The following is a 25,374-nucleotide window of genomic DNA, read 5'->3' as shown; positions in this document are numbered from 1 at the left end:
GGTTGGATGTTAGGAGGAAATTCTTCACAGCAAGAGTGATTGGCTATTGTCATGGGCTGCCCAGGGAGGTGGTGCAGTCACTGCCCCTGCAGCTGTTTAAGGTAAGACTGGATGTGGCACTCAGAGCCAGGGTGTGACAAGGTCATGTTCCTTCATAGATTGTACTCAATAACCACAGAGCTCTTTTCCAACCTGATTCCGTGATTCACATTATGGGGCATTTCTCTCACAGCTGGCAGCAGACCAGATGTCTGTGACCCCTAAATATGAAGCCAAGGACGTCATTCCAGTATTCTTTACTGACACTCTCCACGCTAAAGACGTTCGGGTTTTGTAGACGCTGTTGTGCAGAAGACAGAAAGAATTCCTACATTACAACACAAAAGCGCCGTACGAGGCTCCCGCCTCCGGAGGGACGCTCACGTTCAGGGACGGAAAGAACACTGAGCAACCCCTGGGCCCTCAGTTTCCGCAAAGGAGAGCAGTATCCTGCCTGAGCCAGTGCCCGGCCAGCGCCGCCGCCATCATCACCGCCGCACATCCCCGGAACTACCGCTCCCGGCATGCCTCGCGCCGCCGGCCGCCGGCGCTGCGCGATGATTTGCGGCAGCGCGGGCAGCCTTTGAAAAGTGGCCGGGTGCGCGTTCCGCTGCCGCGGCCGGCCCGGCTGGCGCCCCGCTCCGGGGCGGCTTTGCGGCGCGACGGGGACGCCCCGCCGCGGGTGAGGGACACCCCGCCGCGGGTGAGGGACGCCCCGCCGCGGGTGAGGGACGCCCCGCCGCGGGTGAGGGACGCCCCGCCGCGGGTGAGGGACGCCCCGCCGCGGGTGAGGGACGCCCCGCCGCGGGTGAGGCTGGCTCGCGGCCGGGGCGGGTTTCGTGGCGCCCGCGGCTCTCGCTGCCAGGGGCCGGAGGGGCCGGGCTGCGTCTCCGGCTGCGGGCGCATCCACCGCTCCCAGGCTGGTGCGGCGGGGAGAGCCTGGGACTTTGGGGTTCCTTCCTGTTTAAGGAGAATTTTGTAGATGGGGCAATAAAGTTTCCATCTTGTAAAGATGTGGAGGGTTGTGCGTCTGCAAAGTTGTAGCGGTTTTCTGTTATGGCAAACATTTGCGATATTTGCGCTTACTACGTTATAAAAACCTTTGTTCTGCCCGAATATCTGTATGAATTAATACCGGGAATGTTGCCTAAATAATACGTGTGAAGCAGCGACATGGTCAAGCGTCTGTATGTGTGTGGTTTGGATTGTACTGGGCTGGACAGCGTTTTGTGCAGTAGAATTCAATGTCATTGGTCACCAAAACTGAGTGTTGTATTCCAGCAGTGTATATTCTAGGGTTGAATGCTTACTGTGATTGCTCTACAGTTCATATTCAGGCATCCAAAGATAATTGCTTGCTGCTGCAGTATAGCATGAGGAGTTCTTGTTCAGCTCATCACTGTGTAATTTCTAGATTTCTTATGTCCCAGAAACCTCTGCCCTATAGACATTGCTGACACTTCCGGTCTTACTGGTATGTTCTTGTACACGGTCAAATATGAGATGTAATTTAACAAAACTGCATTCAGACTGGTAATATAGTTTAATGTGACACAGACTTACATGGGAAATCTATATCACATTACATCTTGTGTTCATTAGCAGGGGGTTAGTGGAACTGTCCACACGGTCACATTCAAATCATCTTTGTGATGTTTTTTTGTCTGCCCTGTAGATTGGGAAGCATGGCTGCTAAGAAACTAAGAAGAGCACACTTGTCTCAGGAAATGTGTGAAAGGCTGAGTCGCTATCAGATCACCACTTGTCAGGTGAGAGTTATTTTGTTTGTGGATTGATGGGGTTTTTTTTTTGGGTGTGGGTTTGGGTTTTTTTTTTGTGGGTTGGTTTTTCCTTTTTTTTTTTTTTTATGTAACTGTTATTTTAATGTATGTTGAGTTCACTTTTTGTTAGTTTAATTAAACTGGGATCTTCACTTTCTATAAAGTAGGGAGCATTTCAGACTCTATCTGGTCTGCTGCCTTGTAAAAATAGAGCTTTAAAATGATGGATGCCTAACTAAAGCATTTAAACTTTTATGTACTTACTGTCCCTGTGGAGGTAGGGAAGTTGCTGAAGTAGCTCTGTGGAGAAGGGCCTGGGGGTGCTGGTGGACACCAAACTGTCCCTGAGCCAGCAGTGTGTCCTTGTGCCAGGAGGGCCCATGGGATCCTGAGCTGCATTGGGAAGAGCATGGCCAGCAGGGCAGGGGAGGGGATCCTGCCCCTCTGCTCAGCCCTGGTGAGCCTCACCTGCAGTGCTGTGTCCAGTTCTGGGCTGCTCAGGACAAGAGAGACAGGGAGCTCCTGGAGCAGGTCCGGTGAAGGGGCAGCAAGACAACATCTCCTACGAGAAAAGGCTGAGGGAGTTGGACGTGTTCAGCTTCAAGAAGAGATGACTGAGAGGGGACCACAGTAATGTGTAAAAGTATCTGAAGGGAGAGTTGCTTAATCTGTGGAATATGTATTAATTTTGGACAGGTTGCATCAGTTTAGTTCCCAGCCTGGATTTCTAGGTTGAGCTCTCTGAATTGCTCTGAATCTTTCAGGACTTCTTATGTCTTTCCCTCTTGGAGCTAATGAAAGTCACGGGACAGAGCTACTATGAGGTACAGAAGCTTCTCTGTAAAGTCAGCCGAGCTTGTGCTCCCAAAATGCAGACAGTAAGTGTGCTTGTGTTGATACTGATTTTGATACAATATCTGGAAAAAAGCTGAACATTGTTGCTCATCTTTTTAGCTGGGAGGCTTGTGGCATCTTAGTTTTACTGCACAATGGCATAATGTTTTTATCTTTAAATGTAGGTATTTGATGCACTTTAGGTTGATACAGGTACATTTATTAGGTATTATAGCCCCATGAGATTGTTCAGAATTGCAGTTCTGAGTGCAGATTCTCTTTTGAGTTAATGTGAAAAGATGTCTTTTAGAACAGGGAGGATACAGACAGTTCTGACTTCAGTCAATGCAGCTCCCTTTTTATTCTTTACAAAAATAATCCATGTCCAAATGTGTAGTAGGCTTAGTAATTATGGGAGTAATTCTGTGAAACTTTAAATTCACTAATATGCTGCAATAAAGTTAGTAATAGAAAAATTAGTATGACTTTTACTGCATGTATTTGAAGCTAGCAAATTGGTAATGAACATTGATAATGGAATTTTCCAGGCTGAAAACAAACCTTGTTGAATAGGAACAGAGACAACTTTTGTCACGTCATGATTAGGGCTTATTATTTAATTCTGTGGTAAGAGAGAGAAAAATAAGACTTAAATTTACTCTGTGAGCTATAAATGGAATATAAATACAAGGAAAGGTGATGAGCTAAGGGCAGACTATAGCTGAATATAACAGTACTTTTCTCATTGTCAAGTGTTAAGTCAGACCAGGCTGTTGAAAGCAAATACCGTTTTCCTATTTCCATTTTAGAAAGAGCCTTTTCTGCTTTGCTCGTTTTCTTTTGATATTTTCCCTCCTTTTGTAGGCTTATGAAATGAAACTAAAGAAGTCTGTCAATCCTTCTTCAGCATTTTTATCCACCACGCTTCATGGTTTGGATAGAGTCCTGCATGGTGGAGTGCCTTGTGGATCCCTCACAGAGGTAACTTGTTCAATATATTTTACTTTAGTTCAGCATTCTGCATAGAAATCAAAAGTCACAGATAGGTTGGGCTGTCTTGTGTCCGGTGCTTGAAACACAAAATACACAAAAATGTTTGGATGAGAACGGGCCTTGCCGAGTGCTTTTCTTTGTCTGCTGTGGCAGATTGTCACAGTAGAGGAATAAAAATGAGAAGTTAAGAAAATCTTACTGTGAAGAAAATACCTTTTTTTTGCATTCTGTAATCAAGGTAGATTGAATTTGATCTCTGATAGAAGCGACTTATGAAATCTAACAGTGATTTAAAACATACTAGAGTTTAAGCAAGATTCAGCTGAGACTAGTTACTGCTCTAGGAACTCTTATATAATGAGGGACTATTAGCTTTTAAAGATTCTGAGTATTTCTTTTTGTAGACAATGGAATATGCACCATGTAGGTTACCATAAAAATGTTTAAGAATGCATCCATGAACATAAATTGATCTGTCAGAATTAATATTTTCTTCATTTCTAGCCGCAGCTTTGTTACCAGTTTACTATAAGAAACTTATGTCAGAAGAACTTAAGGTAAATACTGCAAGTGTTTAAATTCTGGGAGGAACAACTTGCTGAGTTCTGTTTTTTTGAAGAAGAGCTGCTCCTATATAGCAGGAAGTCTGTGTAGTCATGATACATGTAATACTGAGATTGTAACTGTGCTGCTGTTGAGCATAGTGCCTTCAGCAGGAGATGAGCTTTTGGTTCCTAAAAATATTTTTTTCATCAGCAGATCAGTGGCTTGTCTTTTCTTATGCATTATGATTCATGTGGTCACCTGATGAAATAGCACAGTCCATGTTTGAAAAGAAATGGTGCTTGCTTGCAGCTGCAATGTAGCTTTCCAGGAGTTCTGTGTGGTCCATTAACCATTCCTCTCTGGGGTCAGGGAATGGCTTGTTCATATGCTTACATTGCTTAAACTTCTGAATTGTGCTTCTTTAGTTGAAATGCAGAGCCACTGCTGCAGAGACAGAAGCAAGAAATAGGACAGAAATGTGTCTTTTCAGTGATATGATGATTTGTCCTTGAGCTTGTGACTGGCTCAGGAGTGATGCCCAAATATTTGGAATATGAACTTTTTTTTCTGTTAAAAAGCATAAGTGGATGTGGGTCCTAAGAGCCACATGGTTAATTTACAAGGCTGCTGATAAATGTCTTTGTTCTGAATCCTAAATGGAGCTGTCATTCAGCAATCAGTGCATTCTGGCTGATGTGTTCTCACCCTAAGACCATGTAGAATGGCTCTAGGGCAGTAATAGAATTCAGGCTTGCTGATTGCCATGTTCTTGGCATTGCTCTACAGGGAGATCTGGGGAAAACAGTGGTTAACATGGTGGGAATTTTAGGGGAGTTTAGCTGACCTTTAAGTTTTATGTTGGTTTTGTTTTAAATTTAATTAAAAAGTAAGCTCTGCAAGCAATTGATCTCAAAGTATGGATGTCAAATACAATTTTCCTGAGATTATATAAAATAATGCTCTTCAGGAAGTTAATGCAAGTGCCTAATTGTCCAGAGCTATATATTTTGTACACTTCTTAGCCTGGTTAATTGTCACAATACTTGATTTTAATATCCCCCCCTGCCAGTGTTTTCTTAGAATATTTAGCCTTTAAATATAAGAAAACTTGAGCAACTGTTGATAAACTCTATTTTAAGAGTAGTCATAGTTCCTATGTATTATTGTATTTAAAGTTAGTTGAGGGGAAATGAATATATTCAAAGATTTTATCTGAATGTAAATGAAAAACATAGCACCAGGAAAGGCAATATTGCACTTTTAAGTTTTCTTCTGGAAAAAAGCTTCTGAATGTGAATTTTTTATTCTAATATATTTTGGTTAAAAGTGAAAGGACTTGCCTGGTGCAGTTCTCTACAGTGGGAGATCTCACCAAGGGAGGGAGATGTTGACATCTGTACAAGACATGTAGTGGATGAAACCAGAATTGCAAGCCCTTCCACCTGTGCCTTGGTCTTGGTTGATGACTGATACATAACTATTTAGTCAAAAATAATATAGGGATAACTAGGTAGGATCCAGAAATGTGATGAATAACTCAAAAGATTAGATGGGTCCAAAAAAAAAAAAATAGAGCAGTGTATTGCTTTTTATTTGCCTTTTATGTACTAAGTGTGGAAAGCAAGTAAGGCATTTATTAGGTGTTTCTCAGCAAATGAAAAGGCAGATAACCATTAACTATACAGAAACTGATCTTATTTTCTTTTAAAGTCCAGTTCTAGAGATTTTAAAAAGGTTTTTTTGCAAGAGTCTTGAGATCTAAAGTAGTTTAAAAGGTTGGCAGCACTCTGAGTGTTCATCAGGATTGCTAGATGAAATTTTAGTAGAAAGCTATCAATTTGTTGCTGCTGGTTTAATGCTCTTTCAGATATTTTTATTTTTTTTTATTTTTGGATTGGAATGATTTTTGGGTTTAACAATTTTAAATTGCTTTTTTTACAATTCACTGGAGCATAACTGGCAAGTAGGTTGTCTTTTGGCATTTTTGAATTAGCCAGATATTTCAAGTCTGAGAGAAGTTTTCTTCAAAAATATGCTGGATTCAGCATTTACTTCCTGACTGCTAGGGCTAAATTACCGTCTTTTTGTTACTTTACCCAGCAGTGAGGGTGGCTGGAAACTTGGAATTTGAGTGCCTGATCAGAAGGATTAAGACTTGTGGTGGTATCTTCTGTAGCCAAATCTCCTTCCTTTTGGAGTGCCAGAGGGATTTGATTTGCATTACACTGTCTCGGACCATTTTTTTTTTTCCAAGCCACTATTAGGTTTTAAAGTGGAGACTAAATCATAGCTGAAATTCTGTGGTCAGAGCTTTTAGCCAAGTTTTATGAGGAAAAAATTAAAATAGTTCCTTTTTTGAATATTGAAGAGTTTAATATTCTGGTAGGTGAAGAATTAGCTCCTTGTGATTTCATTCAAACGCTACAGATATGCCAGAGAAAATAGTATGTAACTTATTGAAAAATAATTTATCTCTGCCTAATAAAATATATTTTTTAAAACTATTGTGGTCTTCATATTTCTGAGTGATTTTTTTTTCAGAGCAAATTTAGAGTAAAATAAACCAAACAATTTTTTGCAGATGTTCAATTTAAATTTATTAGAGGAATTTCCAGTAGGTTTCTGTTGTTCTAAACACTTGCTGAACCAGCGGTAACTGCAATAAAATGTTGTAGTTTTGTGAAATTTTTCACTGTGATTATTTAAAAGCCTGTTTTCAGGCCCTTTAAGGGAATGCAGATTAAACATTAAGTATTGTTTTTGGGAATACAAATGCTTTCTTGCTCCATTGGCTTGCATCCTTGTACTGCGAAGTTTCTCTGATACGATGCTCATATCCTCAGATGTTTTTATAGCATCTCTGCTGAATTGGCTTCTGTGGCAGCCACTGAAATGGATATTGGTTCCAATGCACCTCTCGGGCAAGGCTGAAACTACAAATGTTTTTATGAAGTATCCTCACAATTGTCTAAACAATTTAACAAATTGGATTGATGCCCTCCTCTCATTAATTTCAAGTTCTCTTTTTAACAAGAAACAACTGGTGAGATTCATTGACAATCACAATCTAAGGAATGTGTATTGCCTCTGTACTTTTTATATATGCTTTGGATTCACATTGAATTGTAGCAGATATTGCTGATATGATTGTTTGTAATTTAAGTACACTGGCTGGGGAACAGATAATTGCATAAATATGACTGATTCCCAATCTGTAATACACCAAATGCAGTGTGTACTTCTAAACAAAAATTATTTGATGCTTCTCTTGCATTAAAGCTTCAAGTAGATTGAGTGATATAGCTTGACTTTCAGGCCTTGTTTAAAAACAAAGGTGATTAAAGGGATTTTAACCAACTGCTAACTGTAGTTACTGTGATCCTTCAGTGTTTCCCAGTAAATTTTCTGTGCTTCAAGTCTTGCTGCTACTGCGTAAAACCATAGCAATACTGTAATATCTTGTGGTGAAAGTATTTGTGCTTGCAAGCAAACTATTGTGCATGTGGTCTCAAAAATCAGTTTGATTTTTGAGTGTCTGCTTATTGTAGAGTTTGGATTTTAAATTTAAAACAACAGCTCTGTATTTAGGTCTTTTTTCTGGCAGAACTAGGTGTTTTGAGACAGCGTGCTCTGTTTTACAGTTCAACTTACCTGAGAGACTTGCTTTTACATCTTGTATTAATGGTTTGTTGGTATTAGCATAAGAATGAATCTATCACTGTTTTCACTGCCTAAAGTCACTTTGTTTTTGCTGTTTTTTGGCCCTCCTAGTATTTACTATTTCATCATCTCCCTTCCCAGAAGCAGTGACAACCAGATATTGTATTTAAAAACCCCCTGGAGTAGTAATGAACTTGGAATTATCTGAACACAGAGCCCAGCATTCAGACACAATCTCTGTAAGATCCACAGTGGATAAAGAGCATCAGACTGGCATCTCTAGTAGAAAAATACTGCTCTCAGGAACTGATGATCTCATCAAACAATGTGTTCTTTGGATTCTTTTTCTCCTTAAAATCATACTGGAACCTTTTAATACAAGCTCTCTTTGAGTGCTGCTTCGCCACAGGGGCTTTCAGTGAGCACAGGTGGAAGCTAAGAAGCAGGGAACTGGTCTGGATCATTGAATGGTGTTGACAGTGTTGAAATATGGTAATAGAGAGCTAACAGTTTTTCATTTAAAAAAATACACACTGCATAGTGCAGAGTGTAGTCTCTGGGGCAGATAAAATCTGTCGTATGTATATATGTGGTTCATATTGAACATTCAGCCTTTATAAGATTTAAGCAATTATCCTTGTGATTTCTAGGAGAGAAATTGTTTAACCAAGGTAATGATGGTTTATAAGGAGATGTTTATGTCTGTGAGCTCAATAGCTTTGGACTTAGTTTTCAGCTCTAAAAGCCATTGATGACATGTGAATGATTCAACTGTGAATCTTTTAATTCTGCTCTGTTTTAGAAGGTAACACAGGGATGGATGGAAGAGAGCTAGGTGTCTCTAGGGAAGATCTTGTAAGGTGAGGGGAAGAGTAGGTGACCTCAAATTTTAAAGATAGTAATGATGTTAATATAATGCTCTGTCTGAAAAGCTTTTTTTATTCTTCAGGGGATGAATTTGTCTGCAAGGTACAGATCCAAGACTAACTGCAAACTGATCTTTATGGGCTATGTTCTGTCTCTTCATGGCTGTTGTCTCCTTTGGTAACTGAAAGAGCAGAACTGGCGGAACACTGACTGATGTGACTTAGATAAAAGTAGAACAATGGTGAAATTAATGTTATGTTGCTAATCTTTTTCCTTCCAGATAACTGGCCCACCAGGTTGTGGCAAAACTCAATTTTGTATTATGTTGAGCGTTCTGGCTACGCTGCCTGTAAGCATGGGAGGACTAGATGGGGCTGTTATATACATTGACACAGAGTCTGCATTCAGTGCTGAAAGGTAAGATGTAAAATTCTACAATACACACAACTTCTTAACATCTCTTCTTGGAACCTTCAAATGTTTTCTGAGCAATAATTGTGCATTTTTAAATACTGATGGTAATTATTAAACATTTCTCTAGTATATGCAGTTATTCTGCAGACAATGAAATTAATTTATTAAAATGGTTTGCTTACGTTCCTAATTTTTATGAGGTTGCAGATTCCAGTTCTGGTATGATAAGGTGGATGGCATGATCTTTAATATTTAAATGGTCTTATGAGTCCTGTACCTGAAGTCTTACTTTGCAGTTTGGTTTGTGGAGTTTTCAGGATGTTAACTGGAGGATGTAATGGCAGAGCATTCTGGTTACAAAGTCAGTGGAGGTTTTCCCCAGTGAACAGTGGGACTGACACTGCCAGTTTTCCTTCAGATTTCTGTCCTATTTCTGTTGAACAGGGCCTTGTGTCCTTCTGCATTTGATTCCCTTCTGCAGTAACCTTGCATCTTCTGTATTCTTAAGCAGCTATGCAGTACTGTACTATACCACCTTATTTCTGTAACATCTCTGGTTCTTCTAACATCTGCTTGGCCCATGCAACCCAAATGGCTCGGCTGTGCACTTCAGTGTGCTCGAGTGCTGAATGGACATGCTGTGCTGGATTGCTTCAGAGTTACACATCTTGGTCACCACTCTTCCCATATTAACTGTTGCAATAATCCTGTGCTGTTTCGTTAAATGTAGCTCTAATTTATTTTACTTAGTTACCAGCTTTGCTAAACTCTGAGGCTTTGATGTTTTTGAGATTTCAATTCCTTTGTCCCTGTTGTTTGGAATGAGCAAGTTCAAAAGTTATTAAAGGGCTGGGGAAGGACAAGAAATACAGTAGTCTCATCCTTGTTTGTGAAGAAAAATAGGCAGGAACAGGTTCAGTGAAATTTATATGTTTCAGATGATTTAGTAGCTATAGTCATGGAATGATTTTGGAGTATCAAGGTAAATGTATTTCCATTGATTATTCATTGCAAGTTATTGTGGATGAGGTGGTATTTCTAACCCTGCTTTTTGTCAAGTTAATATCACAAAAGTTTGAAGTATAGTATATCAAAGAAAAAAGCTTCAAGAAATGGTTCTGTAAAGTATCATGCTTTCTCCTTACACACAATTTAAATTTTGTTTCAGGTCCCTGAAATGTAAATAGTAAAAAAAAGGTAGGACCTAAAGAATGAGTTAAGACTTGTCACTTAGAAATGAGTGCTAAAGAAAGGGAAAGCAGATGCAGATGAAACTGAAACTACTGAAAATAGAATAGGATATAGAAAAGAAACATGGCAAAAATAATATTATTAAGGATGAGAATATTTATGTATTAAATCATATATAGTATTGCTCAGTTGCAAATGATAAGTACAATTTCAGCAGACTGACTATATCTTATACCTTCTGTACTTTCTTATACTTTCTCCTCTAAGGAGCTGAACTATCAGGGCCATGGAGGTGCATATCCCCTTTTCCCAAGGTGGTTGGGAGCTGGAGCTTTTGCCATTTGTGGAGAGACCAAGGATTTACTCAGTGGAGTGTAGAGAAGGCATTAAGGCAATCTAGCAGTAGCCTTCCCTGGTCAGTGAGGAGGCCTGAAGGAGATGGCACAGGGGTGTGTGCTGGGACACAGCAGGCATACATTTAGCTTCATTTCTGGGCTGATATATGGAGGAGCTTTACAGTTCCTAACTGCCTTTGTGGTGAAAAAGCTTTGCCCAGAGAGGTTGTGCTGCCTCCATCCTTCTGAAATAAAGACTCAAGTAACTTGTTCTGACTTCATAGCTGGCACTATGTCGAACAGGATGCTGCCTCAAAATCTCCTGAGCTCTCTTTCTAAACTGATTTTTAATTTGTTTTCCCTAAAATCTCTTTAACTTTGTGTTTTTATGAAAGGAGCCTAAGTTTAAAGAGAGATAACAAGTAAGTTGTGCCCACAAGTATAATCCACTAGATGCCACTCTTCTCAAGCTATAGGTGGTGGGATATGTCTCCTTAAAATATAAACAATTAAATATTTTTTGTTAATAAAAATTAAAATCTTTATTGTGGAAAAAATTTTCTGTCTAATGGATCTTCTGTTTCTTACCAGCTTGTTAGATTTCTGTGGTGACACAAAGCCCACTCCATGATTTCACTGCAAAGTAAAGGTGAAAAGGAAGATGGTTAGAATTGGAGAGTAGTTTTATTTAAATGAAATTAATATTTATATTAAATAATTAGAATAGGAAAATGCTTAGTCATTGAGTGGAATCTCTGTTACAAAACTTGAAGAACTTACTAAGTAAGTAAACTTTCCTTCTAGAGGAGATATGCCCTTTCTTTGCATACAGGCACATGATGTCTTTCTCTAGTGTACCACTGACAGAATCACTGGAAACAGAACCTAACTGTTCTGACTTCTGCTGTTTCACTCTGGCTGATACAGTATGCTTTTCCTTTTAAAAAGATTTCCAGTCTTAGTTGGCATCTGCTTATCAGAGCTTTGCTATGTTTGCTTTCTGAATACTTGATGCCTTATTATCTTTTATTATTCTTTTTGCAGTATTATGCCTTCTGTTTTTTTGTTGTGTTTTTTTTTTAATAGGTTGATTGAGATAGCAGCAAACAGATTCCCTGCTTATTTTGACTCAGATGAAAAGCTGCTCTGCATGACTCGTAGCATACACCTGTACCGAGAGCTGACCTGTTGCAGTGTTCTGAAGAGGTATTCTCTTCCAGAGCTTAAGAAAAGACAAGACAATTCTGACTGGATTGTCTATAACAGTATTTTTTTTTAATCAAAGTTTTATGAAGAATAATTAATTTGAGACCTTTTCATGTGGAAACCAGCATGGTCTTCAACAAAGTAATGCTGTTCCAGAAAAATTGACATTGCTCTTTTCATTTCATAGCATATGACTAATCCACTTGATGCTTTTTAATTTGTGAGAGACAATTTCTATGTGATCTGATTCTTGTAAGCCTTTTGAGGGGAATGTTCATGAAACAGGTGTTCTCTTGGATTGTGGAGAGATCATAGTATAAGAGTTACATTTTCCATGAAATTGAAGTTTGCTCCTCCAAAAAAGTTTACTTCCAGAAAGATGGGGTTTCCTCCAGCAGTGGGAGAGAGAAGTTGTTTAGCAGTCACCAGCATGAGTGGAGTGTTGTATTTTCATACTGTTAACCTTATATTAATTTTTGAGCATAGTTTGCAATGAAAATTAAGTAAGTTATATTTTAGCATCATGTTATATGTTTTATGTTAGTGGGAGAATTATTTTCAGAATGTTTTTTTTCTTCTGATACAGTTTTATCAGAGAACAGCTAGTAGCATATTGAAGAAAAATGGAATGGCTTGAGTTGGAAGAGAGCTTAAAGGTCATCTAGTTCCAAACCTCCTATCATAGGCAGGGATAGCACCCACTTAGTCAGGCTGTTCAGGGCCCCATCCAACTTGGCATTGAACATTTTCAGGAATGGGACATACACAGCTTCTCTGGGCATCTGTGCCAGTGCCTCACTACCCACTGAGAATTCAGGAAGAAATACTTTACTAATCTAAATCTATCTTCTTTTATTTTCAAGCCATTTCCCCATGTCCTATCACTATTTGCCCGTGTAAAAAATCACTCTCCCTCTTACCTATGAATCCCCTTGAAGTGCTGGAAGACTACAGTGAGGCACAGTTTCAGTGCCCACTTTACTTGCTGTCTGCCATTCAGGGGTTGTACAGCATATTGTTGCTAGCTAGAGGTCTTCCGAAACTCTCTTGTGGAGAGGTCCTGCCTTGGGCCGGCTGAGCCTTAGATTCCTTTCCAAATCTCCTTAATATGTGGATGTGGTGTGTAAGGAGGGAAAAAGAGGGTCTGACTTCAAGTTTATTAAAGTAATCTTGATTTTAAAAATTTCAGTGTTATAAGATGGTTCTTTTGTGTAAATGATGCTATCAGTGGCTTTTTTTTTTTTTTTTAGGATTACGTCTTTGGAAGAAGAAGTTATTTTGAAGAAGGTTAAACTTATAATAATTGACTCTGTTGCTTCAGTTGTCAGAAAGGAGTTTGACACAAAACTCCAGGGCAATCTGGCAGAGAGAAGTAACTTTTTGACTAGAGGAGCATCAGTGTTGAAGTATTTGGCAGAGGAGTTCTCAATACCAGTAAGTTCTTCCTCCTTTCTGAGTTTTTGCCTTACAGTATCAAGTAATAGAGAAGAAGGAGAATGACAGCAAGACAGAGACCAGCCAATGATTCTAGCAGGAATCTTTAAGCAGGTACCAGTTGGAATATAGTTGGGAAATAGAAGAACAGTAATGGTTCTTCTGTGGGTTTTTGTTTGTTTTCTGAGATTTCTTAAAAATTATTTTTATTTTTTGTTAATTTGGGACTTCAACTAAGAAAATATTGATAGTCTCCAGCTGTCTGTTCTTTTGGTTTATTTTGGGGGGCTTTTTTTTTTTTTTTCTTCTTAAATCCTACATTTTCTTGTCATGAAATATTGTTTATCCTGATGGTTCCTTTGTAGTGTGTTGTCATTCTGCCTAATGCATGCTCTAGGTAGGTGAAGATTTTTTCTGCCTCTTTCTCTTACTTAAGTTAATAGAATCTCAGAAAGGCTTGTGCTCTGGAACAGTGTGAATTCCTTTTGTAGTTCATAAGGTATGCTAATTCCTGCAGAAGGGAAGGCAGCAGCTCAGCAAATCCTTGTCTGTAGACTTGCCCATAAAATACAAAGGAAGACATGGACACTCAGTGCAAAGACTGGGTAGACCTGATTGAAAAGTGCTTTAAAAGATGTGAACTGTGTATATGTGTTTGTGTGGTGTTTATTTTGTTGAACCACAAAGAGTTATTTCAAAAGATATCATTGAAACTCAACTCTTTCAAGTATTTCCTGGTATGTGTAACCTACTCATCACTCTGGTGTAAGAGAGAAACTGAGGTAAGAATGTGGGTAAGACTGGTCACTCGGATGCTCCTGAGGTCACAGAAACTATAGCATCAGAAATAGGAAATGTGGAACTGGCTGATGTAACCTTGGAGGAATGGATTTCCTTCTGCCATATGACTTCTGAAGACTTCTGATGGAGAAGATTAAACGCTGCCTAAGTGCCTTTAAAGTTCATGTACAAAAGATAGCATCCCATTCAGTGCACTCAGTAAAGTTTATAGTGACTGTTTATAAAGCCAGGAAAGAATTGTGTGTAATAATGTACACTCTGATATTTTGAGAAAATAGTATGCAGTTGTTTGAGAAAGGGGAGAAGTTTTATGAGATGATACTGTTATTCTCTATTTCTTAATTTTCTTCCCCTTTAGGTAGCCCCTGCCCTGCTTTACACCTTCACTGAAATGGTGAAGTTGAGCTGAATTTGTATCTCTGATATTTCAGGCTAGAGTGTGTTGTGCATCTGCAAGTGTTGGTGCATACTGCAAAATCAGTCTGCTGTTCCATGTGCTGCGATAACTTCCCTTACAGAGTTTCTGAGGTTCTCACTGTAAATAACTGTAACATTATTTCAAATGTTTTTACTTACTTAGAAAATAATAAATATAAATTTTGAACTAAGGACCTTAGTAAGGTTGCAAAGTGATTTAGAGCACTAATAAATTGGACACATGAATGTAACTCTTCATGGCACAATTGATGCCACTAAATAATAAATTGGGCAACACTTGGGGAGATTGAATCTGAGGCTGATAGGATTTGATTTTAAAGTCAATCCTTTTGGCTGTAGCTAAAGGTTTGGTGAAAAACTGTGAGTTGTTGAACAAGGGAATTGAAAAGTAGGGGATATCAGCTAGAACTCTGATTGGAGCTGTATATCTGATGTTGACAGTCCAGAGAGGGTGGTGAAAAAGCAGCTTCCAGAGAACAGCCTTGAAAATAAATGGGGGAGAGCAGTCTTAGTGAAGAAGACATAAGGTGCTTACTTTGTTTAGCTTAGCTAAGGAAATGTTAAGGGCTTCTTCATTAGTCAATATGCACGTACTCAGTGAAGAGGTATTTGATAAAAGCTCTTTTTGGCTGACACAGATGTACCACAGTTCTGTGGTTGGAAGCTGAATTAAGCAAGGTCAGACTTCAAAAAGGGGGTGTGTTCTTACTGGACTAATTAATCATTGCAGTGCATTACTAAACATAAACAGCTGCTTATCAAGAGTATGCTTAAGTGGGCATTCCTCCCCCATTTCCTAATGGGTTCAAATAGGGTTAAGTTTGTAGAAACCCTGTGCTACCATGTTATACTAGAGGTTAAAGGATTTTAATGCAGTTACTTTTGTTGGCATTATAAACTCTCTAACTGTTTATAATTATGTGTTTGTAGTGTTTGGTTATTGAGTTTGATGTGCAAAAGTGGCTAGTGGTCAGTTTTTACCAAACTCAAGGGGAGCTTTTTCAAACCCAGGTAGCTCTATATGTTATGAAGTATTTGGAAAAAAAGTTGGCCTTGATTATACCAAAACTGATGGTGGTTGTTCAGTAGCCTCTCTACACCTCTATTTTCAGGTTGTAAAATGGGGCAGAACTTCAGTGAGAGAATGTTGTAAGGCTAGGGTCGTTACTAATAACGAGGAGCTTGTACTGAGTCCAGGACAATATATAGATGCTCCTTGGAAAGTAGCAGTTGCCATCCTTAGTGTAAAATTTAAAACAGTTGTAGTAAATGAAAACTTAATCCCTGTCCTGAGATGAGAAAATAATAATAAGCATATTAATTGCATGATATCATCTTAGCCACTGAATGAAGGTAGTGAATGTGGTTTGTGATTGTCATTTTTTGCTTGACCTAATTTTTTGTTGTCGAGGTTTTTTGTGTTTTTTTGTTTTTTTTTTGTAAAGTACAAAGAAGAGCAAAGTTATTTTTTTTTTTAATTTATGGACATTAGTAAAGCTTAAATTGTTTCTCAAAAAGTGAAGTATGATGCCTGATTGCCTTTTTAGATATTTTCTTCCTTGTAACTTAGCAGTAAGCCCAGGTTCATTCTAGGCATTTGCAGTGATGTTGGAGCAAGAGGCAGCAAAAGGTTTAGATCACTTTTGGCCGACTGACAGGTGACCTGGCAGCCATACTGATGCCTGAACAGTCTCTGAAGCTTCTGCTTCCATGGGGCACTACATAGCAGTGCCCCTTTTTCCCTTTCCTGCACTGAGTTATAACCAAAACGTATTTTTTATTCCCTCAGGTTTGGTTTTGATCTGACTGGTTGACTACCCAGTCAGATCAAAAGCAATTCCTGGAAGCTGAGAAGGACAGCTTGATTATCAATGAAACAAAATCCCCTTTATTTTTGAAATCCAGTGAATATGCAAATCTGTATGAAAAATTGGTCACCTTCATATGTTAATAGAGCACCTTGTAGTTGAGAGCATTTTGATCTGAATGTCTTCTTTTACAATGTGGGTTGATGCTCTCTACCAGACTTCATATTTAAGCAACAGTAATCAGTCCTATATGCTTCCTCTGTAGCTTCCTCTATTCCTTAGCCTTCTGAAAAAGAAAGAAACTAAAACATTTGGACTTTCTTTCTTCCATATCCACCAGAAACTGTATATTATTAGTAGATGGTACTTGGTGGAAGTTATTCAGTGTTTGTGCTAGTTGAGAGATGTCTCCTTTTCAGTAAAGAGCTAAAAGTAAAACCCAATATGACAAGAATTATTGTTGAGATTTAAATATTTATAAAATTTGTTGTTCACAGACTTGGATTAATATTCAGAAAATAAGTGAAGCTGGCTCGACATCTCTGTGAAAAAGTACTCCAGAAGTGGCAGTTGTGAAACAAAACTGCTTTAAGCATTCTTTTAAATGTCAAATTGAGGCTGCTGATGAAATTTGCTTTGTAAAACCCCAAGGCTAATCAAATTACAACATTTGCTGTCCTTTAGGCTTTTGTCTGGATTATGTTCTTAGATCACTGAAGTGAACCTTTGTTATTTATGATGAATATGTTGATTATTGTTACCATACTATATAATAGTATGGTCTGTTCTTTTTTTATTTGTTCTGTCTGAAAATATGAAGTAACTTAGGATGAGAGACTTTAATCTCTCATGTGTGCTTTTTTAGAGCAAATGAAAGACAAACCTTATGTAATTATTCTCCAATGCTTTTATTTTCTATGCTAAGTAAATTAACAGTAGTTTAAGAAGCCCACAAGTTCCACAGGTAATATTTTTCCCCATTTAGAATCAACATGCTCCATTTAAAAACTAAAACTACAATTGGTATTTATGAAAACAGATCTGTCACAGTCAATTTTCTTTTCACACTGATCTCATAGATGTTGGTTTCAGTGCTTTGCAATCACTATGCTCCTTAAACTTATACCAAACATTTTCATTTACTTTAGAAAGCCAAATGTTTACCTAAATGTATATTTGCTTTTAGGGTGAGCAAGTTTTTTTTGTCTCAAAATCACTTCATATAGAGAAATTACTTGACAGCTTCTGTGTCTTTTCTGCTGTCTTTTGTTAAATGTGTTTACTTGTATTGTCTCATCTTCCTGCAGTAAAGTGCCTCAAAACTCAAATGCTTCTGTTGGCATAGAGGGAATATTCAAGCTGTTAGTTTTCTTTTTGTTTATAATCAAGTATTCCCATTTGGCTTCATTCTTGCTTCTTTTTATTCTCTTTCTATGTAGGTGGTTGCTTGTCACCTCTCTGTACTTTAGCTATTGCTGTTCTGATATTTGAAAATATTAATTTATGGAACGCAAAACAAATTCCAAAATAAAAGATTCCTGAAGAAAAGGTGTTTAGATGGCAGTTCCCTTTGAATTAAATATGTATAGAGTTTGGTTAAAATACATAGTTGATTTGTTATTACATTGTGTAGCAACACTGTATGATGACTTTTCCAAAGTTATCTGGATTCGTTAGACTTTCAGGTTATTTTGTCTATATTGGGACTGTAAAACTGCTGAAATGCAAGCTTTGTTTTTATTCTTAGCTATTAGAAATTGTTTAATACCAGTGTTACAGAAACCGTAATTGAATTATCTTTACAGGTTGTTTAAAACTAGAATAAAAGAAACTTTACTTGCAAAACTTAGAGAATTGGTTCTACTTTGAAGTTTTCTAGAAAGAGAAATCTCTTACAAGTTACACCACATTGAATCATGTGTTTCTTTAATAAAGAGTTAATGTTATCAGAAGGAAACATTTTGGAACTGAGTTTCCAGAATTTAACGAGCCATATTTAGGCCAGATGTGGTTCAGACTGTTTCTAGTGGTGAGAATTTCAGTGTAAAGTATGGGTCCTTTTCTGTTAAACTGCTGGTATTTATGTATAGTGTTGTCTCACTCAAGTTTTAAGCATATTTTGGGTTTATGTATATAGGTGAACTTTAATACCCTTTCCAGCTCCTAATAGAAGCATCTTCCTATTTTTACATAATCACACTGAACTCCTGGCTATCTGCTTGCTCAGGTTTTAACTAATAATGTGGTTCTGCTTTCAGTCTAGGGCTGCTACTTGTTGTTCCTCTCCCTTCATATGATTATCTTTCATACATTTTTCCAGAAGTTGGTGTATTTCTCTAGGTAGCAGCATGAAAGCTAAAACAATGTGACTGATTAGAAGACACAGTAGAGCCTTTGAACTTGCGCAATTTTATTAAGATAATTCATCAGGTTCTTGGAGAAACAGAGTAGTCCTCTGATCAAATCAATAGGATGAAGCGATCCCAGTGTTTTATGCTAATCGTACTGTGAACATTATCCACAGAAGCATAAATATTTAGAATAATGTAGATGTCTTGCAATTTGCTGACTTTATTCTTCTGTATGAAAGAAAGAATCTTTAAGTGGACTGGCCTTTGTTTTGAGCTATGGAAAACAGTAATGAATTTTTTTCTTAAGTCAGGAAGATTACTTTCAAAACTAACTTTCTTCTAAAAAAACCAATTCTTGTTCTCTTCAAGATGATTCAGTTCCCATGTACCAAAATTCACGTTGCTTTTCTTATCTGCTATCAGAACTTGTGGTTTCAAACATACTATTTTTTGCTATAAAGAGGAGCCCCTAACCTTGTTCAGTGCACTTCATCTGTTTAAGTAACAAATAGTTTATGAAATTAGTGTGGTGAGGCACTGGAACAGGTTGCTTAGAGAAGTTGCAATGTACCATCCCTGGAAGTTTTCAAGGCCAGGTTAGATGAGCAGAACATTATGTAGCAGAAGGTTCCCTGCCCATGGCAGAGGAGTTGGAATGAGGTGATCTTTAAGGTCCCTTCTAACCCAAACCATTGTATGATGTTAAAATTTCCTACCATGTTATACTTAGCAATACTTAGCATGCCCACAACTGAGTCCAAAACTTTGGATTTTTAAATTAAATATTTCAATGTTAGCCTTTAACTTTTTGAGCAGGTATTTGTAAAAAAATAATGTCAGAATTTCACATTTATATGAACAGTGCTATTTGTAAAGTGTGAATTGGCATGAATTTTAATTTTTGTTGTTGTTTACTTGGGAAAACAAGATTGTTAAAGGGGACTTAGGAACCAGCATTCTTTCTTTGCCCTTGCTGAAACTTCATAAACTCAGTTTTTATTGGCAACTGTTTATGTTTCAATTATTCCTCTACTCGACAGTATTGAACAAAAACCGATTTTGATAAAAAGGGGATAAATTCAGCTGTTAAGTGCTGTTGAAGTAGTGAAGGTAGATGCTTTGTCTTCTTGTGTGGTTGTTAAAAATTATCCTCAGAAAGTGCACAGCTTTGTTTTAGTTTAAAATGGCTGGTTAAAATATAATTATGACTATCTTCAGTACTGCTTTTTTAAATGTGTCTGGAGAATATATGTTTATGAAGTTTATGGCCTGACCCTGTTCCTTTTGGACCATCTATACCATAAAATGTTTATTACTGCTGAGGAAAAGGAATGAGCAATGCTAGAGCAATATTTCCTGTTTTCATGTGGTGGTGAAGTTTAGCAAAGGAGGTAGTTTAAAGTTATATGATACTTGAATTCAGTTTGGTTTTTCTTTTAAAGTATTCCCTTCATTGCTTTTTCCATTTTACAGTGCAAGTGACTTTGCCAAAGGCTATCATTCTGCACATATGAAATAATGTAGAAGGAACACACCAGGATTAACATATAGGAGAGGGAGTTGAAAGGAATCAGATTTTATTGCCGGGTTTATTTTTGATCTGCTATATGATTATGCACAATATTTGCTATACAGTATGGTGGGCACTTTCTCTGATATCTGCCTTGACTTGAATTTCTGAAAGACTTTTTCCAAAGTAAAGAAACAGTTTTTTGTATTTTCTAACCCTCACGGTTGTTTCACTCCTGGGTTGCCTTCAGCTGATTGACATAATTTTGAAAGTGAGGTGCACAAAAATGGACAATATTCCAGATGAAAAGTTTAGGTACAGAGAAGGATTTCTTCTCATGCCTTGCAGGACATCCTTGTGTTTATGCATCATAACACAGTTTGCTTTCTTTGCAACAGCCTGATGCTGTTTACTTACCAATTATTAAATTCTTGGATCTGCATCTGCTGACTTTGTTGCTTAGCTAGTTGCTCCTTGTAATATTATTTTTCCTGACTTGCCAAGATGATTTTGAATTCTAATCTCATGGTTTACTTGCAGTCTCCTCCCTGCTTACCTGTTTTTGCAAGAAAAGTGATCATTCATTCTGTTAACAGATCTTTTGTGTAACTATTGGATAGAACCAGACTTCATGTAGACTGTACAATTTTATTCAATGAGAGACCTTTAAACACTGACAACTACTATGTGTCATTTTACAATAAACTTTGAATTTTAGTAATATACCTATATGTGATGTTCTACTGCTAAAATAAAAATACAGTATTTCTGCATTTGCATAATTTATATCTGAAATGGATTCTTGTCTTTAGACAGGCTAGCAATGCAAAGAAGAATTGACCAGATTGCAAGCTGTTAGGAAAATCTTGATGGGTCTTGAACTCCTTGTTGAATCTTGAGCTCTTGTATGAGCTCAGTATACACAAATTAGTGATTTGATTTCCAGATTCTCTAGTGTTAGTTTGCTTTTTGGTTACTCAGCCCCAGGACTCTGGGAATAATGAGGACCAGCTCTGCAATTGTTCTTCTAAGTAATATTGTACCAGCCCCCCTGAGGCATAAAGAGATGAGGGTAAAACAAAATTAAGATTGGGCAATGCATATGTCTCTTATAATACAAATGTGCCCAGAGATCAAAAGTAAAATTTTACTGTCTTGGATAGTAATAGAAATGATGGTACCACTTCCCTCTTTGTGTCTACAGGACTGCTTTGTGAGAACATTGCAGTCATGTGGAACCAGGTGTGCTGCTGGGGCTGCTTTTTGATCAAGTTTGGTCTGCAAGCTCCATGATGCAGTCTGCTTGCTGCTGTTAACTGCAGAACCTGCCTTTTGCAGTCTGCAAAATTTCCTGCTTTCCACCTGTAATGACAGACAACTAGACTAAACTATTGCAGCCAGATGGTTGATGATCCTGTGCTGCCTTGAAAATAGAAGTATCTAGATTTGCAGGGCAAGCTTTTCAGTCTGCACTTTTTCTTCTGCTGTTGAAGCTCTTGTGCATTAGAAGAGTTCTTTGTATTGTTCTGGTTTCCTTACTCGGTTTTCTTTGGAATTGGAATCTATAAGCTATAATGTAAGATCTCCTGAGAAAATTAATTCTGACTTTTATACAAGAAGACTCCATCTTCTTTATTGAGAACAAGTCTGTTTTATATATTTTTTCTCTGAAATTTCAGCTATATGTGTTGATCTTTTTCACCTCGGTTTTCTATTTAAAGTAGACAACCCATAATTTTAATGGCCTTTTAATAATTTGGCAGAAATTCAGTATAAAACAGAGGGAGAGCTACTTCTAATACAGATTCCTTTGAGAGACTACATGATCTCAGCACCCTCATCAAAACTGTCATGTTACCTCTCTCTAAAATGCATAGCTATATTTCATTTGAGAATATAGTATTTCTGCTGTAATATAGTAAGTAAACAAAATGAGATTTCAGAGTTTTTATTAAATAGGGCTGAACAGTTTTCTGCAAAACTTTGATTAGACAGGAATGAATGAGCTGCTGATTTTTCTTGAGACTACATCTGAATTTTAATAATGACAGTATGTCTTTCCAACTCAATCGTCCTAACATATGATACTCTAATTTGGATAAGCTGTATTGCCCACCCCAACATTAAAGTAACTTTCTTTGTCTCCAGATTCCAGTATTTTCCATATGTTACTTTTGTATTTATCGTATTTCCTACTTTTGACCTAGGCAAAGAGTGCTTTTCTCTTCAACAGTATCAGAGGTCGTGACTGGATTCTTGGAAGTCCATGGTATTACATTTTTCATTATATCCTGATCAGCAAGATTAGTTCTAATACATGAACTGGTTTTCCTTTGTGCAACTGAAACTTAGTTCATGAGAGAAAAATTGCTTTAGAAGTGTTTACTGCTTAGATGCTTTTTGTAACTTCATAAAGAGGAGGAAGGGGGCTTGCTTAAGGCTGCTGGTGCTCTAGGTATTTACTTCTCAAGAACATTCATTTATGCAAAATGGCTTCAGATATTGCCAGTCTTTGAAATACCAAACTGAGGGTATTTTCCTGTAAAGCTTATGAACAATACTAGCGGGCTACAGCTGAGTAACTGGAAGTTCAGTATAGGGTGATCCGTCTTTCTCTGCAAGTCTTAAATTTTTGTGTCATCTAAGGTTGGCATGTTTTGGGCTTGTATAATTTCCTGTGGTTGCATGGAAGACCTCTGTGTCACAGCCCTTTCTGGAACTGTAATGGAAACAGTCATACCTGGGCAGTGAGTACTAAGTTTCTGAGGAGGCCTTGGGTACACAACATATGCATAGAACTAGAGTACTGTGTGTTAGAGCAGATGTGTTCTATGCTGCTTCAGTGATATCCCTGACATGGAGCTGCTAGAAACTAAGAGAGGCTGCTGAAACATTTGTGAAGCTTGCTCCTGCTTGTCATATTTTCAAGGAGCAGATTGACAACAGGAAAGGAAACAGCTACTGTAGAGATCCTGTTTGGGGGTCAACAGAAGAGCCACCACTAGCAATGTGGAAATCCACTGATTTGCAGCTGCCATTCTGAAGTTGTCCTTAGGAAAGAAGACCCCAGATACAAGCTGCAAGCAGAAAAAATTACCTGTGTAAATCACAAGTGACACATGGGTAGTAGGTTAATTGCCTGCTTACAGAAAGTATGAATAATCCAAAATCAAGTGGTGGTCAACAAGTGGCAGAGATTCTTTTTTTCATACCTGCCTTGTAATTCATTTCACTGTCACATATGCAGCTGGTTTGTGCTTGCTTATGAGCCTGGACAAGGATGTAAACCAGCTGAAAAAGCAAACCGGGGAAAAAATGTAGTGGGCAATTGTGCAGCTGAACAGGCACTAATGTAGGCAGAAAGGAGGGGCAGGAGTGTGTGGTTTCTGGCAGCAGCACAGGTTTTGAATGAAAAACTGCATCTTCAGTAAAAAGGATACCACGAGAAGAAATACTAGAGGGATTTTTGCTCAGAATGAGCAATGAAAAAGCTTGAAACTTCTTTAAACTTGGAACTGTTCTAGGAAGGCCTGTATAACTTACCAGTATTACGATGATTTGTACTTTGACTAAAGGTGAACCAATGCCTGGTTGTATATAACCTATCCTTACACTGCTTAAGGCTTTTGTGCACTATTAGGTCAGTGTCCTTGTTTTAATCTGTGCATTCTGATTTTAAAATGCATCATAATATGCTCTATTTGGACTTGTAATATATCCATGCATAATGAATTATAGCTGAGGTCAGAAATTATGCTGAATAGTAGATTCTCAAACTGCAGTATTTCTTCCTGTACTAAAATTCAGAGTGATATGTATAACAATCCATAAAATAGCTGGTACGGTTCATAACATGCTTGTGTTCCTTCATTATTAATAGTTACATATCCATCTGTCAGTGTGCTATGGCTGAACTATTACCCAAGTTTTTGCAGCTGCTGCTTTAAGAGTCTGTATAATGTAGCTATCTCCAGCTCCTGTTCTTTGTCTGCTAGTAAGAGGAAATTTTACTGAGAACTTATTAAATTGTCCAAGACTGTAAGTTCAAGTTCAGGTGAAAGTCTGTGATCTTGATTTAACTTACTTGGTGTGTGGTACTTTTCTTGTTCTTTTGTTTGGTTGCAGCAGTTATTTCAAGTAATAGTGGTTTGTTTCATCTCATTAGAGGTTCTGTACATAGTTGTTGTAGTCCTGTATCTTATCATTCTATTTTTAGAATATTTTGTGCAAATTTTAGCTGCTGAAGATAGACCCTGTAGTGAGGTCTGATTTGAAAATAATGGCGCTATGGGTAGTATGTGTGGGGCTTTTTGACAGCTTCTCTTAAAAGGTGGATGAAGATGAATTTGTTTGCAGCAAAGATAGCTATTGATGTAGAAAGTAGTGTGTATGTAGATTGCCAAAGTATTTTGTGTTTGACACTGAACAGTTACTGGAGAATAACAATTCAAATTATTGCTAAAGCAAAATAGTTTCATACTAGTTACTTGGAGATGCAAACTTCCAGAAGTACTTGTGTGGTCCTCTCTGTGCATGTGCTTTTTAAAAATTTCAGTGCAGTTGAATTCAAGTACCACAATTTGAAATCATAATAGATATACACTTTTTTCATTTTTTAGTGCCAGGTAAAAATCTGTCAGCATAAATATTTCTCAATTTTAATGTAATAATACTTTTGTATATTTAAAAGTATTTTATTTTTGTCTCCTAGAATAACATAATTTTTGCTGAGAGGATATAATGAAATATTTGTCATCTTTTCAAAAACAGTGTTAAGGAAAAAATTGTGTTGTACATATGTGACTGCGCCACCTGCATTCGGTCCAGTCATTGACCTGTGACTGGATCTCTTGCCAGTCTAAGATGCTGGCTGTTAAAATACAACCCAACAATGTTGTATTGGGTGTGCATTAATTCCCAAAGCCTTAAAGTTACTTTCCTGTCAAAGGCCACTTATTACCAGTCATTAAGTGCTAGTAGGCTGGTCTGTTATTAGAATTGTATTTCAGTGCTTCTTTTCTGGTTTTGGAGTGTTCATCAATAGGATTACTTTGAAAGACTGTCTTCTTTTCAGTTATTTTAAAACTCATTTTTATTTTGAGCTCTATTTGCTCTAAAGCACTGCTGTTTTGCTGTTGGCTTTGCAATCATTCTTTCTGAAGGAAT

The 25,374-nt window shown here is 37.7% G+C and overlaps 1 protein-coding gene across 19 annotated transcripts in view; it reads left to right on the top strand.

Moving 5' to 3' along the window:
• The window catches only part of RAD51B (RAD51 paralog B), a 452,264-nt gene that overhangs the window by 47,704 nt on the left and 379,186 nt on the right, over positions 1-25,374 (top strand). For 18 of the 19 annotated variants that reach the window (XR_014956026.1, XR_014956032.1, XR_014956030.1 and 15 more), the window contains 6 exons: positions 1,715-1,808; positions 2,585-2,698; positions 3,519-3,635; positions 9,001-9,137; positions 11,747-11,866; positions 13,117-13,300. Coding sequence is in view for 12 of the 19 variants with exons in the window: in XM_085582079.1 (XP_085438205.1) it covers positions 1,725-1,808; positions 2,585-2,698; positions 3,519-3,635; positions 9,001-9,137; positions 11,747-11,866; positions 13,117-13,300 (756 nt within the window). In the remaining 7 variants the exon portion in view is untranslated. Of the gene's footprint in view, positions 1-799; positions 848-1,714; positions 1,809-2,584; positions 2,699-3,518; positions 3,636-9,000; positions 9,138-11,746; positions 11,867-13,116; positions 13,301-25,374 lie in introns of those variants that run through there. The other variant, XM_085582076.1, reaches the window with a different exon arrangement.

Source organism: Lonchura striata, chromosome 5, assembly GCF_050655825.1.
Source record: "Lonchura striata isolate lonStrDom1 chromosome 5, ASM5065582v1, whole genome shotgun sequence".
NCBI classification, from domain to species: Eukaryota; Metazoa; Chordata; class Aves; order Passeriformes; family Estrildidae; genus Lonchura; species Lonchura striata.
Note: the sequence above shows the minus strand (reverse complement) of the source record. Positions and strands in the feature narration are given on the sequence as shown.